General features: G+C 42.9%; 1 protein-coding gene across 4 annotated transcripts in view; it reads right to left on the bottom strand.

Moving 5' to 3' along the window:
- Positions 1-19,227, bottom strand: part of ss (aryl hydrocarbon receptor spineless) — a 314,320-nt gene that overhangs the window by 31,954 nt on the left and 263,139 nt on the right. For all 4 annotated transcript variants that reach the window (XR_011712270.1, XR_011712271.1, XM_071658638.1 and 1 more), the window contains exon 5: positions 6,457-6,663. Coding sequence is in view for 2 of the 4 variants with exons in the window: in XM_071658638.1 (XP_071514739.1) it covers positions 6,457-6,663 (207 nt within the window). In the remaining 2 variants the exon portion in view is untranslated. The remainder of the gene's footprint in view (positions 1-6,456; positions 6,664-19,227) is intronic.

Here is a 19,227-nt window from a genome sequence, read left to right as displayed (position 1 = left end):
CAAAAGAATATAGTCCTACCGATCAGATATAAAATTTACGGCAGGGAAAATGCTCTCAATAAGGATAAGGTGAGAGAGGAGGAGGAGTAGGGTGGGGGGTGTGACCCTGGGGTGGTGTGGGGGTTGGGGGGGCGTTGACCGTGGGAGTGTGGACACCTGAGTGGGAGGCCCAGTTGGACCCCTGAACCTGGGGGCTCAGAAGGAACCCTTAAACCCCTTTAAGCACGACGGTACGGTCCTTGAGCACGACGGCACGGTCCTTGAGCACGACGGTACGATCCTTTAGCACGACAACAGTACAACTCCAGAGTATGATAGCCTGGCCTTTGACCTGAATCATAAGGGTTAGACCCAGCGCCTTACTGGTCAAGTCGGAGGTCAGGTCATCGTACTCAAGGATCGTACCATCGTCCTCAAGGGCCCTATCCTCCTCATGTTCAAGGGGTCACGTCTGTGTTGATGATGATAATCTATCCTCCCCTTGTGTTGATGATAATTTTCAATGTCCCATTACTCAAGGTCACCGATACATTGAAATATAACTAACATAACAGTGGATGAAGACGACGTGACCAACGAGAGTTGCAACGAAGATCTAGAGTGGAAAGGGACGAAATAGTTGCGAATTTGTCGAACTTTGATGGAAATCAGAGTTCGGAGGAAGTAGTCATATGTAGGTGTTTCTGAGGTTCGTTCTTGGATACATACATGGGGAGGAGGGCCGCCAGATGTGTACACGAGCACATATTGCTCTTATAACCCAAGGGAGGCATAGTGGGCGTTACGGAAGGTGGCCACGAAGATTAGGTAACCGTTTGTGGGGAGATTAGGCTGGAGAGGGGAGGGGAAGTTTGAGCGGAGGGGTAAGGCGAGGAAAATGAAGGGAAAAGGGAGGTAGGGGAATAACTTTTAAGTAGTGTGGAAGGCTGGTGAAGGAGAGGTAGGAGGTGAGGAATGAGAAAAGGATTTCGTCCCTTAGTGTCCTACGCAGCAATGTTGGCTCACTTCCCCTCTTCTACAGGTATTACTTTGCTCTGAACTCCAGAGAGCTGGCTACTTGTGTGTCCCTCATCTCTAGCTAGACCACGCAATACTCAGATGCGTCACATGATTATTGTGTGGCCCTTGGCAACTCCAAAGTGGGCTGTTTTGATAACTGTTCTTCCCCTACACCTCGAAGCTTTGGAACTCTTTACCCTCTCATGTCTTCCCAAATAAATATGACCTGGCACTTAGAAAGACGCGGTTTTCACTTCTCCCAGAATACTTTCCATTTTCTCTTAAACTTTTTCCCTCTCATTAACTTCTAGATATTTCAGTGATGACCCGACTTTGATGTGGACTTTTTTCCGTGACTAGAACCTCCTACGTAAGAAAAAAAGTCATGATATCAAATTTCATTTTCTTGATGACGATATCCTGTATGACCTTAGGTCATGATATCAAATTTACTGGTCAAGATGTTAACGAAGTCCTTTGTGACCTCAGGCCGGCAGTACTGGCCACGTCTGCTAATCAGACTGTCCTCAGAACACAACACTGCTGACATAATCAACATTTCACTCTGGGTACAACAGTCTAGCTACATTTTTTCCAAGTAATGTGTAAATTATATCTGATTAGTGTATGTAAGACATACCGAGAAAATGTGTATATCTTTGTAAATTTTATATTTTTGCATAGTGTTTGTGAAGGTGATAGAGGATATGTAATAATAAATGAATAAGTATATATATATATATATATATATATATATATATATATATATATATATATATATATATATATATACTCCTGCACTACGATCAGAAGCAAGGAAATATTGACTCCTTTGTGGCAAGGGGTCCTTCAGTGAACCTGTACTGCCATTCGTCAACTGATCACACTCGCAGGCTGTGAATCAGTCGGGGTTCAGCCAGCAATGGGTAATGTATCGCTGACCCTTAATAAACGACAGGGAGTGGATCAGTCGGTGCCATAATACCTTTAACATGAAGTGATGGTGACGATGTATACTAAACATTTCAAATATCAGGTCCTCACCCTAGAGACCTGTCCTGTCTGTCTGTCATCTGTAACTTTACAATAAACAGTCGACAGTAACATTAGGGTAGTCGAAGTCACAGCCACAGACAAAACTCAGTACCTCGTCTTCACTGTGATATCTGACAACAGCCAACTCAGTCATTACGAGCCTGGAGTGGTTGAGCTTCACCTTATTAAGTAGCTTCTCACAGGCGTTGTCAAACATTTAAAATAAGTTCCATTATCAGAGACATGCTGAGACGTAGGGTCCAGACATTCTCCTGAACCACATAAGTTGTTTAATTTAACCATGGTTTGTATTGAGAAGCCTCACCGGGGCTGCTAACACATTTGCAAATGAGACGGACATCGCTCAGTGTACGTGGACAGAGCTTCGAATGAATCCCCGAGCTTTCGAAACCCTTACAGACCCCAGGTCTGGGAACTGGGTGTCATGTTTCCTTAATGACGTTTGCTGACACGACAAACACTTCACCGAGATGTACTAATGTACTAACGAACTGATTCGTGAGTTCTACCCCGTCATTTAACCTTGTACATAACGCCATTTCTCAACCTAATGTATATGTATATACACCCAGATATATATATACACATGTTGGGTAACGCTTGGTACTCTTTTCATCGACCAATTCCAAAAGGGGAGGATAAACAGCTGGGTGAGCTGTGAGGCGGGTGGCTGCTGCCCTTCCTTGAACCCGTACCCCGTTATATTGGTGGGTTGCGATGGTCACCACAGCACCACGGAGGCTCGTGTGTGTGTGTGTGTGTGTGTGTGTGTGACTACCTTCTACATATTTTACCTTATCATTACCAATCATCCCGTAAAATCCCAAGAAAACTCGATGTTTTTCCTCAGTATCTGTGAACTTCTTCGTCTGTGAATAAATCATAACTTATCGTCAGACACTGAAAAACTGGACGCTTAAGCCAAGCAGATTCACGCGAAGTTAGTCTGCTGGGTGAATTATATATATATATATATATATATATATATATATATATATATATATATATATATATATATATATATATATATATATATATATCGTTGAAATTTACACATATTGAAAATATACTTAATATGCACACAGTTGTTCCTATGTTACGATCTTGTGTTATATATCATGAGTGTAGAACAACAATTATTCAACGTTGAGTCGCCTGTAGTGTGTGTGTAGTTTAGCTGCATTACTATGAACCAAGTCTTGTGTCAAAGTCCTCAGTGGTAATTCGAACACTGCTATGTTTACTGATACTGACAACAGTCTGCTGCTGTATACACACACACACACACACACATATATATATATATATATATATATATATATATATATATATATATATATATATATATATATATATATATATATGTGTGTGTGTGTGTGTGTGTGTGTGTGTGTGTGTGTGTGTGTGTGTGTGTGTAGCTCATCCATAGTGTTTACTCGTAAGACATGATTGAGGTCATTATTTACACACATTTCATGGTATGATTTTGGCTATTATGTTTGTTTGGATGAGTCGACTTTCTTAAAAAAACGATATTCGTATCAGTATTCCTCTTATCTAACTGTATTTTCTTATTACGTGTTGTACATCTGTATCATATTATAATTCTTTGTGCGTGTGATACTTGCTCACGGTTGAGACGTAGCGCCTCCAGGTGTGGATTCTTCAGAATCTTGGGGAGGGTTTGTGTTACCGCAAGTTCGCCTTGAATGTTAACACCGCTAAGAGCTGCATCTCCACACCCCACTACACTCCTTCAGTATTAGGTGGAAGTGCACATCTTGTAGACGGTCATGAAAAGTATCATTAACATCGATATAATGTTTTGTTAAAAGTGAGTGAGTATGTTTATAAGTATATATGAAATCTCTGCACTTCATAGTCATGTAGAAATGTCCATGGTAAAAACATGTCCCCCGTGCAGCGCCGAGTATACACACACACACACACACACACACACACATATATATATATATATATATATATATATATATATATATATATATATATATATATATATATATATATATATATATATAATAAGTCCAATTACATTTGTGATTAACAAAGGTACCTGGACCTTGATACTCTCGGCGCTTCGAATTCAATAAGATTTGAATCATTTAGGATCGCCATCAGACCATTTGAGATAATTACATTTCCAGTAGAGGAACGCTCGCCTCACCTTCTGAAATGTTTAATAAAGTTTGTCATAAACCTGTTTTATCTTAATGAACCGGAACTCTATTGTAGAATGAGCGTTGTAATGAAACAGACCGCTGCAATGGTTCGAGGCTTCATGAATAATATAATCTCGCACCTTTTTCGTGCACGTTTTCAGATCTGGGGTTTAATTCCCTTAAAAGTTTTCTGAAATGAATCATATTGATACTTTGGTGGATCAGAACCGATTCTGAGTTTCTAAAATTATTTGTATTTCAAATAATATTCGTCTTAAGTTTGATGTTATAGATATTTAACATATCGAACCGAAAAGTACAAAGGATTCAAATTAAATGTTTAAGGTACAATCACTTGAGTTTAGTGTTTTAATCAGGAGAAAATCTACGAAGCATATATATATATATATATATATATATATATATATATATATATATATATATTTTATGAGATACCTTTGAGTTCAGGTATGGCGTGTATAATAGGTGAGTCTACCAGACGGCCGACACCCGGGAAACAACACCCCACGAAAGGTGTACATCAGAACTCCTTCCCTCCCCTTAACTCTTTTTTTTTCCAGCAGTTATCCTACGTCATTTACCTAACGACTTCCTACCTCACACAATTAAGCTGCAGAGTTTCCTTTCGCCCGTCAAATGGTGAGTAATTATTACAATGCGATCCGCATGTGTGTCGCGGATTATTGCAGACTGAATGGACAATTATTTTAGTCAACTGTTGGGTAAATTGCTGCGGCAAATTGTTGGGGGAAGCGAGGGAGTGAGTGGGGGGAGAGAGGGAGGTGGTGAGGGAGACGGGACGACAGCATCCGTCCTGAAGCTAAAATTGTCCCCACTTCCGCCACACCACCACACTGATTGTGGGGGAGAGAAGTTGGAGGAAGGGAGAGATGGTTCGCTCGCCTCGTGTGGGAGAGAGAGAGGGAGATGCAGGAGAAGGGAGGAAGAGATGAGTATAGAGGGAGTACAAGGTAGGGAGGACTTTGGCAGGATGGAGGGACCTGGACGGTCAGATGTGATTAAATGACCAGGTTGGAGGGACCTGGATGGCCAGATGTGATGTAATGACGGTGGTTGCAATGGGGTTGAGGAAATGTGTCCAGGGACAACGCCATGTGTCGGTGTAGATGTGAGCGGAGGAGTCGTGGAAGCAGTATGGAGAAGGGAGGGAGAGATGGTTGTGTGGTAGTGAGGTCGGAAAGGAAGTGTGAGTATTTTGGGAGGAGAAGTGTGTGTGTGTGTGTGTGTGTGTGTGTGTGTGTGTGTGTGTGTGTGTGTAGGGGTGTTAGGTCATAGTGGGAGGTGTGTCTGTGTTGGGGAGTACATGTGAAAGACAGAATAAGAAACCTGACGATCCATGACGAGGTTATCTGTTGTCATAATCTTGATTGTGGTAGAAATAGGATAGTAAAGCAAGGTCAACTCCCCACCCACCTCTCCCTCCGACTTAACAACAGGTGAGAAAAGAGAAGTGAGAAGAAACCCCATTCAATGTGGAGAGATTGTACTGATACGGAAATTTCACTGGAAAACCTGGTGGAGACAAGATTGTAAGGAGGACAAAGTTACGTTGGAGAACAGTAGAGTGTGGGAGATCGACTGGTAAGTGTCGGGGAAGATCGTGATGGGAAGGGTAAGGGGGTACTTTTGTGGTGGAAAAGGGATAGGGTATACAGTCGAAGTGTAAAGTTCTGGGAAATGGCCAAGATGTGGAAGATGGTGAAGGAAAATTAAGGGGAAGCAGGAGCGTAGGCAGTGTGTATATGGGCAAAGGGGAGCAGGTACTGCTGATCCAGCAGTAGTAGAGGAGGGTTGAAGGAGGCGGCTAATGTACTGGTGTGGGAGGAGGTGGAAGTACAGGAGGAATGATATGCAAATCATTGAACAATTAGAAAAAAGTAAAATTGTTGAGTTGCTGCTTGTTTTGCTGTGTGGTGTGTGTGTGTGTGTGTGTGTGTGTGTGTGTGTGTGTGTGTATGTGTGTGTGTGTGTGTGTGTGTGTGTGTGTGTGTGTGTGTGTGTTTATTATTGGTGTACATATATTGTATATGAGATGTACATGAATGCAAAAACATCATGTCACAAAGTGAACTAAATCCTAACCCGCCGCACACACACACACACACACACCCACCCACCCACCCACCCACCCACCCACACACACGAACACCTAGGAATACCTAGGAGGACTAGGACGCACCAGGAACCCAGAGGTGTTGTCCAGGAGACATCTGAAGCGGACGGTGAAGTTCCTTTCCAAGGCACCCTGGTCTCCGTGTAGCGCCTCCTGTAGCGTCAACTGCGCCTGGTCCGGGGAGAGGTGTGAGTTCCACATGAGTTGCCGCTGTAACTCCTCCCGGTCCTCAGAGTGAACGAGCTCGTACACGCTCTGGTGGACGATGTCACTCTGCAAGAGAACAGAGAAAAATCGGTTATTGCGTTACAGTGAAAGAACTATATAGTGTTCAGCACAAGGGCGTGATTCAAAAGGGGGGTTACTGGAGTGTCCTCAGTATTACCTGTGTGCTCAGTCTGTATGGGACATTGTAGAGTTATGGTATACATCTTTCTGTCAGGGGATGTGCTGAGTCACTAGTGTTTTGTGGAGGGACATGTGGCGAGGCTGAGTGATCTATATATCGTGAAATTACCGAATACTTTATTGTATCATCTTGTATGTCTACGTCATGCTGAAATGTGTTGCAATATATATATATATATATATATATATATATATATATATATATATATATATATATATATATATATATATATATATATATACGCGTTAACAGATTGGTCCGTAAGTGGCAAATATTCGAATTACTTGAGTTGCCGATCAAACAAGTGGAAATAGATAAGCAAGTTAGAATTAAGGAACATTTCATAGGAAGGATCGAGGATATGGAATCATGTGAACTATCATGAGAGGTAGCATGAACCTCCCACGCTCCGGCTGAGGAAGGAAAAAAATTAGAAAGACACTTGAAAATTCACATAAATTTCTCTAATATTCTAAAAGGATATTGCGAAATGTTTGGTCGAATGAAGGAGGACTCATTCACATCGTGTGAGGCAGAATACGGTCAGATGCAGTTGTGAAAAACCTGTTCTACACATCCCCAAACTTCTGTTGCCGAAGCCATCAACACCACCAACTTCAGCGGAAAAATATTAAGTCTATTCATAGAATTAATCCGGAACTTGATCCCTCTGGATCATAAGCATGTTAGCTGTTTATCTTGCTAATTACTTCAGCTGTACTTGCTACAAGAAGAATCGTAAGACTGAGAGGAAGATTACCAGAGAGATAATTGTCATGGAAGTGAAACTGTTGTCAAGTGATATTAATTCTGCTCTTTTTCGTTTTATATTATGATACTGATGTAAAATTATTATTATTGATATTATCATTATTATTATTATTACTATTATTATCATCATTAAAGTTTATATGTTAATGTTTCTTAGGGAGCTTAACATCGTAAAAGAGAGATTCTTCCCAAAATCTACTTTTGATTTTTTTTGGTCGTCGCCAAACTTTCCTGCTGATGTCCATATTCCTGAACCCTGCCACCCAGATGATTCCATCTATACACTGCCACCATGTTACCCAGGCACTGCACTCCACACAGCACTTCACAAACACTTGATTTACAGAGAAAGTTACATCTTGGAACACATTTGGAATTCAAGAGGGACCCAACATGTGTTATGGTGAGGGGATTGTGTCTCGTCGTGTTGTATGATTTGGATATTCTTGCTCTTCTGCTGCTGTCTCAACACAGGGTCTTAAGATTACATGTTTTGAAGTTTGTTGATCCCGATCTCATCATCTCACCTCAGTGAGGTGAATCCAGGCTAAGTTCTCTTTGATTTATATCGTTGTGTCGGTTGAAGACCCTCCAACTCTGCTCCAAAGAGTCTTATTGCTGGAAAGTCGTCCAGCTTCATACTTCTAACCATAGGGGTAGAAAGAAAAGAATGGAAATCAAAGTGCGCTTTTTCATGGTCAAGGAGAGAGAGAGAGAAAGAGAGAGAGAGAGAGAGAGAGAGAGAGAGAGAGAGAGAGAGAGAGAGAGAGAGAGAGAGAGAGAGCATCAGCATCATATCTAAAGGCTCTCTGTCTGATGTTTCTTGGATGGTCATGAAGACATGATAATGATCACAGTGCAAGACTCGGCCGCTCATGAGGTGTAATTAACTGATTTCACCTGCAGGTATTAGCCTGGCTGGCTTGACCAGCCTGAGCGAGCTACCTGTCCAAGTGATGCTGGAAATGGTACTTCCCCTGCTAAGGTTCTGGCCGGTTGGATGTTAGGGGGCTTAGTAGCAAGCTGCGTGAGCTTCCAGGACGCGAGTGCTTCTAGGGGTCGTGGGCTTCCAGGCTGCGAGTAGTTCCAGACTACGGGAGCTTTTAGGGAACAAGGTCTTCCAGATCACGAATGTTTGAAGGGAACGAATGCTTCCAGGCCGTAAATGTTTTTAAGAAACTTGGGCTTCCAGGTCGCGAGTGCTTGTAAGGAACGTGGGCTTCGAAACATCAAGTACTTCTAGGGAACGTGGGCTTCCAGGCCAAGATTACTATTAGGGCGCGGGTGCTTATAAAGAACGTGGGTTTCGAAACATCAAGTACTTCCAGGGAACGTCGGTTTCCAGGCCAAGATTGCATGTAAGGCACGTAAGTCATCATAGCACAAGAACTCCTATGCTGAAAGGATTTCCAAGATACGAAGGCCTCCACATCACAAAGGATCTCAGATACGATTACTCCCAGGTCACTAGCAACCACAAGTTCTTCCAGGCTGCAGACAGTACCATGTCGTAAGGCCTTCAAGAATGCACAGGCTCTCAGGTCGTGAGGATTTTCAGGCTGCAAGAGTTTCCGGATCGTGAGAGCCTGTAGGCCGCAGACCATGTCTTTAATCTAATATAAAGATCTCGTTTCACAGCAAAGGATAAGGTTCACGCTGGGGAGTCCCGCCCAGGTTTGGTCCAACAGAATAAAGGTTTGTACTTGAGCCCTGAATTTCCAGAAGACTTATCAAATTTTTCTTTTTCCTGTCTTTTCTTGGGGTAAAAGATACGATACAAAGTATACTCGCAGAACACCAGTAATGCTACCTTTTAGAATTTCTGTTAACTTTCATTTTACGTAAGTATATTCATAATTAAACTTCTTATACACATACTTTATTATCTTCGACTTTCTTCTATATTGTGCAGAAGCAACAATGCACAATTTAGGTTAATTAAACTTTAATTATATTGCCTCAAGAGGCAAAGGAAGGGAATTTATTTCATAGCCTCTGAAATTACTTTTTCCATGCCCGAACATGCAATCTTAAGCGGAATAAAGAAATTGTTGTACCTATAATAAATTTCGTTCAGGAAATACGTTACTTATCGATACATGAAGTTAAGTTTGAACCGATACTATTGTCTACGACATATGAACGTATACGTAAATCTTGAGATGACCAGATAAATATAGATGAATAATACAACAATAAGGAAGGAGAGTTAGTAAGCGGTTATGATAACGTAGGGAGAGATGCTTCTCCAGTGCCCCCTTCTCCCTCTCCACACAAGCGAAAGAACCGTCAGCCTCCCTGTAATACAGATATCACATTTCATCACCCAGACCATTAAGGGAGATCTTACGAGGGCGTCCAAGGGAGAAAATAACCATTACCTGTCCTATCAAAGGTAAATTACATCCTGCGTTGCCTAATGCTCCAAGAGAGTCGGGGACCAGTGGTGCAAGTGCTGCCAGTGTTACCACCCACCGGGGTAGCCACTACCACCACCACGGCTGGACTTGACGACCTGGGCTCTGGTGTAGCACCAGGGTTCGTGGGACTTAAAGATGAGGTTATGATGGACTGTTGACACAGCTGGAGGACTGGGAAGTATGTGTATTTGTGTGTCAGCGTGTGTACGTGTGTGTACCTTTGGTTTGGTCCTTACGTACGAATACGTGGAGGAGGTACCGTCATGTCTTATCATAGGGTTGTGGTGAGAGTAGTATGCGAGCAGCAAAGAACCCTAAAAGGCAAGGTAGGGTGCCAGTATATTCTTATTCGTGGGTTGGAGCCACAAGGTCTGTTAGAGAGCTCATTGCTCTCTCTTGTTTTCGTATTGTAAGTCATTTCTCATCAATAGACCTAGTCTAGGGTGGGTCATGTCCACAGAGTTTTTCATCGCCTGATGCAGTTCCGATACAGGAACGCACCCTCATGATTCTCACAAAATATTGCCGACGATGTGAGGGAATACAGTCGACCAGCAAGATATTACTGGTATAGTTTGGAATATTTCAAATCATGATGCGATAAAATTATCCTCCACTGAGCATTCTACATGTGCACATTACAGCTATTCAAGGCTTGTTTCTTGGAATCTTATGACTGAATATGAATTTTCTCATGATTCTTGTCACTTGGTAACCTTTCGTTATCTTAAAAATCCCTGCATGGGTCATGACTGTCGCATCTCAACCGACAGTGACCTGTAGACCTCCGCCATCACACACACACGGCTCACACGACAGTCCTCACCTCACCACACGGCTCAAAGCCTCGAGATGACGAAAACCACCACAACGATGGGACTATCCTCAAGTCGTGGATAACTGGCAGTGACCTCATTAGGACCTTCCTGCATTCAACAGCCGGCTTTACCTCAACGAGACATTGATGATAACCAGTCAGTTTGCAGTGCCTCTTGTTAAGGTATGTCACCTGTATTGGAGGAGTGACTGGCCTTAGGTTTGCCTGTTCGAGCCAAACATTGTTAACCTTCAGACCCTCAGGGTTGTGTGTGTGTGTGTGGAACATCCACTCACATGAAAAGAACTTCCACAGGGAAGCTGGAAGCTATGGAGAAAAGTTGAAGTAGATAGATAGATAGATAGAGAGAGAGAGAAAAAAAGGTTTACCTCATGGAAAAAGTTAAACGTAGTCCAAAAAAAGTGCATACAAATACAGAGAAACACGTTCTTTTACAAATACAAGCACAAACACACAGAACTGAAGTGAGCTGGATAACATAGATATCATTTGGACAAGGTTAACTGGTGACTGCTGGTTGGTGAGGGGAGCGGTGATGTGAAGTTAACAGGTGACTGCTGGTTGGTGAGGGGAGAGGTGAAGTTAACAGGTGACTGCTGGTTGGTGAGGGGAGAGGTGATGTGAAGTTAGGTGACTGCTGGTTGGTGAGGGGAGAGGTGAAGTTAACAGGTGACTGCTGGTTGGTGAGGGGAGAGGTGATGTGAAGTTAACAGGTGACTGCTGGTTGGTGAGGGGAGAGGTGAAGTTAACAGGTGACTGCTGGTTGGTGAGGGGAGAGGTGATGTGAAGTTAACAGGTGACTGCTGGTTGGTGAGGGGAGAGGTGAAGTTAACAGGTGACTGCTGGTTGGTGAGGGGAGAGGTGATGTGAAGTGAGGACAGAGCGCCTTAGTATGCGGTCACCTGAACCTTCCCAGTGCTTGGCAGTGACACAGGATGACCCCAAGAACCATGTACCATTAGTCATCATTGACGGCTCGTCACCTTAGCACTAACAAGGTCTTAAGTCAGTACAGGCATCTGTGACTTGAATGATCTTTCTAGACCCCGTCGATGACCTTTTTTTATATTCACGACTGAATATTCAAGATTGTGTGGTTGGGTGTGCAGTGTTTTCCAGTAAGTGCTGGAGTGCCGCAGGGTCGTATGCTGGGGTCTTCTCTCATGAACAGGCGACTTTTGTGATCTCTCAAGCCTGAAGTCCAAAGCTCAAGACAGATGACTGTCATTAACTTTCTCTTGTGCCAGACAGCAGAAGGCCTTCAGATCTCACACCATCAATCAACACCCTGGAGGTATATCATCCCGTGGGAGAGCATGATAAGTTATTCTCGCTGTCGAGGGACCACGGGCAATGACAATCAGTGTGCAACCTCATGCCTTACATGGCTCCACGACCACTGAAGTGTGGATGAGAGGTTGAGGTCAGTGATCATGAGAATCTAGCAGTGAAATTTTCTCTCTCAGATGACGATGCTCAACCACGACAGTGTTGAGCAAGCGGAGGTGTCAAGGAAAATACCAGGTTTTGCGACACATGTTTTGTGACGTAATACACACGGAAAACAAACAAGCAGACAAACAAAACAAACATTTTCTTCATCCCATCTTCATCAGCAAAGCAAACCTTAGTAATGATGAGGAAGACTTGACTCAAACAGGACCTCATCAACCAACGAGACCGAAATCTACTCAAGATTCCCAGACCAACTTACTCCACTTGGTTGACGACGAAAATGGGGACTTACGTAAGGAACTATCATGCTCAAACACTGGCCATGACATGATGGTTGAGGATCACAGAGATTCTGTCATTAAGAGATATCAAACCTGAGATTAAAGGTATCGAATCACTCCCTGCCTTAGAAATGAACCTTCTAAAATAGTGTTGAAACTCGGGGAAAGATTACCCATAAATGTAATAGACACAAAAACTAGGAATTTATTCTGATATAAGGTTTATATTTCCGGTCGATTCTCTCTTTCACCACATCAACCCAAGTCCGACTCAAACGTTCAGGATTCGAACCTATGCGGGTTTGCTCCCAGGAGCCCGTGAATGCATAGCGTCACGAACGCTAACGCTATATACCAAGTACGTCTATCCAGGAGACTTTGCTTAGCTCTGTCTAAATCCGATCTACTATTACCCGTCTATCTCTGTCTGTCTGTCTGTCTCTCTCTTCTGAGCCACTTAGATTTTACTCATTGCCTTGTACTTTGAAGCCCACATCTGCTGGTCGTGTGTGCCACAGACGTTGAGCCACACCAGCGCTGCATTTATCTTGGTAAGATATTTATATATATATATATATTTTCTCTCCGATACGACCGGAAACTGTCAGCCAATTAAGGACGATTAAGATAGTCTCGGCTTTCCGTTATGGCGGAGGAAAACATCATTGATGGACACGATTTGCTGCATTTTTGACCCAAAACCGGTTTGGTGGAGGAAGTGCTAACGAGGTGCAGGACGGACGTGTTCCTGGAAGTGTGAACGAGTGGACCTGTTGCTTTGTGACCATATGTCAGGCCACTTGCGACACACGTATCAACAGCTGCGATTACTGAAGAATTAGGATTAAAACAACGTATATCTGTAGTCTCACACATAAAAAGAGAGAAAAAAAATGGATCTGGTGAATTTATTTTGCAGTCGATCGAACGGGGAGATGGGAAGTTATATTTCCTGTTTTTCGATAAGGTCGTCAGCATGAATGGTATAATTCCATTTTGCTTTATCTTTTCATAATGATGAAACGAAAAAAGAAAAACAATAACGATTGTAGATGCATCATTAGGAAACGTGACTTCATACAGCTATGTACTCATGCTTACATAAAGCTATGTATAAACACACATACATACATACATACATACAGCCAGACAGACAGACAGACAGATAGACAAAAGACAGACTGACACACACACACACATACACACACACACACACACACACACACAGAGCGGAGGGCCAGGCCGGCCTCTCACATACATGTAATTATCAAATAACAAAGCCTGGCTGGGAACCTCCCGCTACCACCGTCCAGCACCTGGAACAAGATGGCATCTGGAATGCCACAGAGAGAGAGAGAGAGAGAGAGAGAGAGAGAGAGAGAGAGAGAGAGAGAGAGAGAGAGAATGGGATGACTGAAAAAAAGGCAGGCAGACAAACAGACAGACGAACGAAAACATACAGATAGCTAGGCAGAGATGTAGGATGACGGGCTGATGAAATACAGTTGGACAAACAGACAGACAGACAGGCAAACGGAAGGACAGCTACCATGACAGACAAGGAGGAGTATAGAATACAGACGGCCAAAAAGAGACAGTTAAGTACGACAGATAAGAACAGACATACAATTAGGCAAATTGAAATCAACCAGCAAGACTGAGGGTGCTGGATATCTGGCCATAGACAGGCGGACAGAGCGATCGTCCTCAGTCTTCTCTTCGTGACCCAGACCCGTCTTGGAGGCATTTCTCACCCTCACCACCGCGCCAGTCCGATTGTCCGGGGCAGTGATTACCACCTGGATAATCTTAACATCCACGGCCAGGCCTGAGTTGTGAATATAGCCCAGATAATCCTAGGATGCGTGGATATAGGCAGGATAATTCTAGGATATACCTGAGGTGGCTGGTGGCGTACTCAAACCCTGCCATCTTGCGGCGGGAGACAGAGTACCTGCCGAACCCACGGCGTTGTGGAGATTAAGAGACGAGAACTATGAAATGGCTTGAAGACCGTGATAACGCAGTGATTGCGACCTCTGTGCGTTGTCGCCGAGTTATGGATACGGTCTGGTATAATACCGGCACAGCTAGGTTGGTAGTTATTACCCGACCTCTGGCCCCTCTACAGGTGACAATGATCACCCCCTTCAAGAACTGCCTGGTCACGTCTCACAGAGTTATGGTCGCTCTGTTGACACTCGCCAAATAAAGAGAGGTTGGAAATGGGTTTTTACTGCTGGAAGTAAAACCATTACTGATATAAAGGGGTCGATATGTCTTCAGGAAAAAAAGGTTACACACATTAATTTAAAACAAAAATTTTACGACTATCTTTCGTGGTTGTAAATTTGATGACGTGAAGATGATATAAAATCGTTCAGACTTGAATGGTTTTTCAATCGTGTTCTAAGTTGTTCTTATTTTGGTATGCTGAAACGAGATACAGTGGGTAGTTTCGAACCTTCGTTCTTGAACTGGCCTCATATCCGGGGAGTATGAACCTTCAAGTAGGTTTCGTATGCACGTCGTTCCCAACCCTCATCGAGAGTCGACGTGTTGTTGTGGCTCCTGTTTGGGTAGTTCCGAAGCTTCAGAATCTCTGTTTTGGCCTCGTTTGCAGTTAGTTCCGAACCTTCAGAATCTCTGCATTTCGGCCTCGTATTCAGGTAGGTTCGAAGCTTCAGAATCTCTGTATTTGTTCAGGTAGTTCCGAAGATAGAGTAGATTTGTCATTGTCTCAATCCAAACTCTCAAGGTAAATATATGAAAAAGATATTTATGATAGATTCGAAGTTAAGGCTGCGAGTGGGTAGTGGGGATATAAACCAGTGAACTGCAATGAAAATCAGCGAAGATTAAAGGAATCGTTTGTGTAGTGGAGTTTTTGTGTGTTTATTTTTTTTGTCACAAAGTTAAAGGTCAGGACCCAGTGTGTGTGTGTGTGTGTGTGTGTGTGTGTGTGTGTGTGTGTGACCTGGCTACATTTTTCAATAAGTTCATCCGAGGAAAAATTTTTCTAGCGTTTGTATAAACAGCGCCGCAAGAACGAGAAACATTGCAGAGTCGTTCCTTCAGCTTTAACTTGATTGAATTGTGATATACTAGTCCTTGACGTATGATCACTGCTTTCAGAATACGAATTTATTAAACGAACTGTGCGTATATATGTACATAAATACTCACCGATACCTATAAAAAGATTGTGCTCAGAATACGAAAACTGTATTCGAGTCGAATTTTCTTTTTTCTTTACGAGATGTTCTGCTTGCAACGATTTCTTTTATCTGTCTGCAATTAGGGTGGTTTCGACACTGCTCGGAAAATGCCAGATGTATCATCTCCATGAGAAACGTATCATATTACAGGTCATTACCACCATTAGCTCCTCCTAATAGCGGGTCATTTGCAATTAATGCACAGTCAACTGCTGCTGCTTGTTACCTACGCTTATGGCTTATTTCTGCTCTGCTTTTTCAGTGCATGTCTGCTGGACGTAGGGGGCGTCTTCGCTCATGCAGTAGATGGCTTTATGAAAGTACATGAGTCTTGCTTGCACTAAGTGTGCTTGATGAAGGCAGACTATCATGCATGGTAAGGTTCATCTTGCTGATGCGAATTTAGTCTCTCTTAAAACCACTGATGAGCTGGTGATAATTGTTGATGGAAGAGGTAATCCAAAGACTGTGGAGTTTGATCATTCAACTTTCCTTCTTTTCACATACTTGCTATGATAAGTTACGTATGGCTAGGCTAGGCTTGGCCTAGGTTAGGCCAGGTTAGGCTTTAGATAAGTCTAAGTCTCTGTTTTGAGGGTTCCACAACAACAATTTTTTTCTACTAATTCTTTTAAGTTGTTCTCAGCTTCCCTGTGCTTTTGAGCACAACGGTACGGTCGTTGAACACAACGGCACGATCGTTGAACACAACGGCACGATCGTTGAACACAACGGCACGATCGTTGAGCACAACGGTACGATCGTTGAGCACAACGGCATGATCGTTGAACACAACGGCACGATCGTTGAGCACAACGGCACGATCGTTGAGCACAACGGTGTGACTCATAAGTGCGACGGTCCGATCTTTCAGCACAACGGTACGACAATTGAGTACGACGGTACAACCCTCAGAGGCTATGACCATTTACACTAAAAGCGTCGTACCGTCTTCTCTGGAATCGTACCATACTTCCTCTTCAAACACATCACCACTGCCCGGTCCCATGTTGATGAGAATATCACTTACGAGGCATTTGAACGAAAGGGTAGAATAACCTTCACAAACACCAGGTACTTAAAGAGACGAACGAACGTACCCAGATCCAAGACCATAAACTTTTGAGACGGGAATTTTTAGCCAAGTGCGCCTTACTGTTCTAATTGGCTTGCTTTTATAGCCACGAGGAAACACGTTACTTATTTTTTACTCCCATCGTATACACGGAGGAGGGGAGGATGGTAGTACCCTTTCTGCTAGTGGGTTAGTGAATGCTAAGCGATATTCGTCCTGGGGAAAAAAGAAGACCTTGTTCAGAAGGTTCGAAAATGGGTCTTGAGATAGAAAGGCACCATTGATGATAGCTTTCCGTAGAATATATTTCCCCAGAAACATAGAAGTGAATGACTGTGTGACGGAGGATCTAGCTATGGCTTCCTGTCACCAGATTTTGCCCAAAATGTAGGACGATCGTGTTGGCGGCGCTCACCTCATCAAAATCTAGGGTATTATGTGTTACGTGTTGACAAGTATGATGTTGGATCTCTCTCTCTCTCTCTCTCTCTCTCTCTCTCTCTCTCTCTCTCTCTCTCTCTCTCTCTCTCTCTTTATATATATATATATATATATATATATATATATATATATATATATATATATATATATATATATATATATATATTTATAGATATATGATAATAATGATAATATTAATGATAATAATAATGATAATAATAATAATAATAATAATAATAATAATAATAATGATAATGATGATAATGATGATGATGATCATAATAGTAATAATAATAATAATAATAATAATAATAATAATAATAATAATAATAGTAAAGATAGTAATAATGATAATAATAAAGATAGTTCTGTAACAGTTATCATAATGGGTATGTGGTATAAGTTGGGGTGTACATATTTAAGTATGAATAGGGTTAAGATAGTCTATGTACAAGTTTAAGTGACGAGGGTAACACCAGTAATCACACACACACACACACACACACACACACACACACACACACACACACACAGTATCAAGGTCAGAGACTTAAGACCCGTGAAAGAATTTCGCCTCTTCAAATTCTTCAGCACATTTCTTTCTTTATCAAGTTGTGGTATATTTCCCCGATGGTCACACATGAATGATTAATGTGTGTGTGTGTGGACAGTCAGTCTGTGGTGCCCTTGTCCTCAACACCCCACCCACAACAGCAAGACAGGGAACGTAGCAGGAGGAGGAAGACGCTGTCACAGCTCCTGATGACGGGTGAAGAGAAATCCAGAGAGGCTTTAATGTGACTTGGAAAGGATCACCAGACGTTGGTGGGCCACGGGGTAATTTCAGGGTATGCGCTGTAGGGGTCAGTATCGGTCTTACACTGCGCACGCAAGCCGTGTTGCCCTCCTCGCTCGCTCGCTCGCTCGCCCCCCCTCCGACGCACAACCACCAATTTCCCATTGTTGTTCGGGTTTAACTGCCGCGGGACGGCTTGTTACCTTACCCCCCTCCCGCCCCACGCAACCTGCGAACGACTTGGCTTCGACCAAACGCAACTGGGGAGGACCCCCCCCTCCCCCAACCAAGCCAAGCCAACATATACACAAACAGAACCACAACAGTTCTCATCATGGCCGTCCATATCTGTTGTCGATGTCGAGTGTACGATAAGGAATTAGATTTATGAGGAAGAGATGTTCTAGATGATCAGACGTCCAGAAGATCTCGAGGAATATATGACACTGGAGCTCACAACGAATTTCTTCATCCATAGCGACTAAGTTCCTTATAGAGAAGAACGTTTGATGTCATGTTATTGGCTTTACCTTATGTATTTTTCTTAAAACTCTCCTACCTCTCCCACTCCTTCCCCTTTTTCTCAAAGACAATCGTGCATCCCGTAACACTCCGACATCGACTTCGTCTTGGCTCTTACTTCGATGTCTCTAACGGTTCATAACACAAGAACTTCGTAGAACCGGGTCCGCTTACAGTCTCATCTACGAATCCTGCAACTCCTTGTATTCCTCACCCAGGTGCCACATTCAGCATCTGGGAGTATAAGCAACACCTCACCAGCATACCGCATCATCATATTATGTAAAACAGCCTCATTAATATAGACGACATATCCTACTTCCTGCTTTAGGAGAAGCGATGCTGCTCTTCGTTCCTGCATCTCCTGTGTCTTTACGCTTCCTCAGATCGTCATAAAAGGAGTCAAGGTCTCCCTCAAGGGAGGAAATGATTACAGGATTCTGTGTTACATGTGATGGGCTCGACTTTACCTTCATGCTGTCTGCCAAAATCTGTTGGAGTTACTGCTGGACTTCGTGTTGTTTCCAAGGTACGAACCCAAAGGACATCTAGTTTAGTCCTGAGTCTACTGTCTCGTTCTCCTTTTGGAGTCAGATACATAAATCAACGAC

The sequence above is a fragment of the Panulirus ornatus genome, chromosome 66 (assembly GCF_036320965.1).
Source record: "Panulirus ornatus isolate Po-2019 chromosome 66, ASM3632096v1, whole genome shotgun sequence".
Taxonomy (NCBI): domain Eukaryota; kingdom Metazoa; phylum Arthropoda; class Malacostraca; order Decapoda; family Palinuridae; genus Panulirus; species Panulirus ornatus.
Note: the sequence above shows the minus strand (reverse complement) of the source record. Positions and strands in the feature narration are given on the sequence as shown.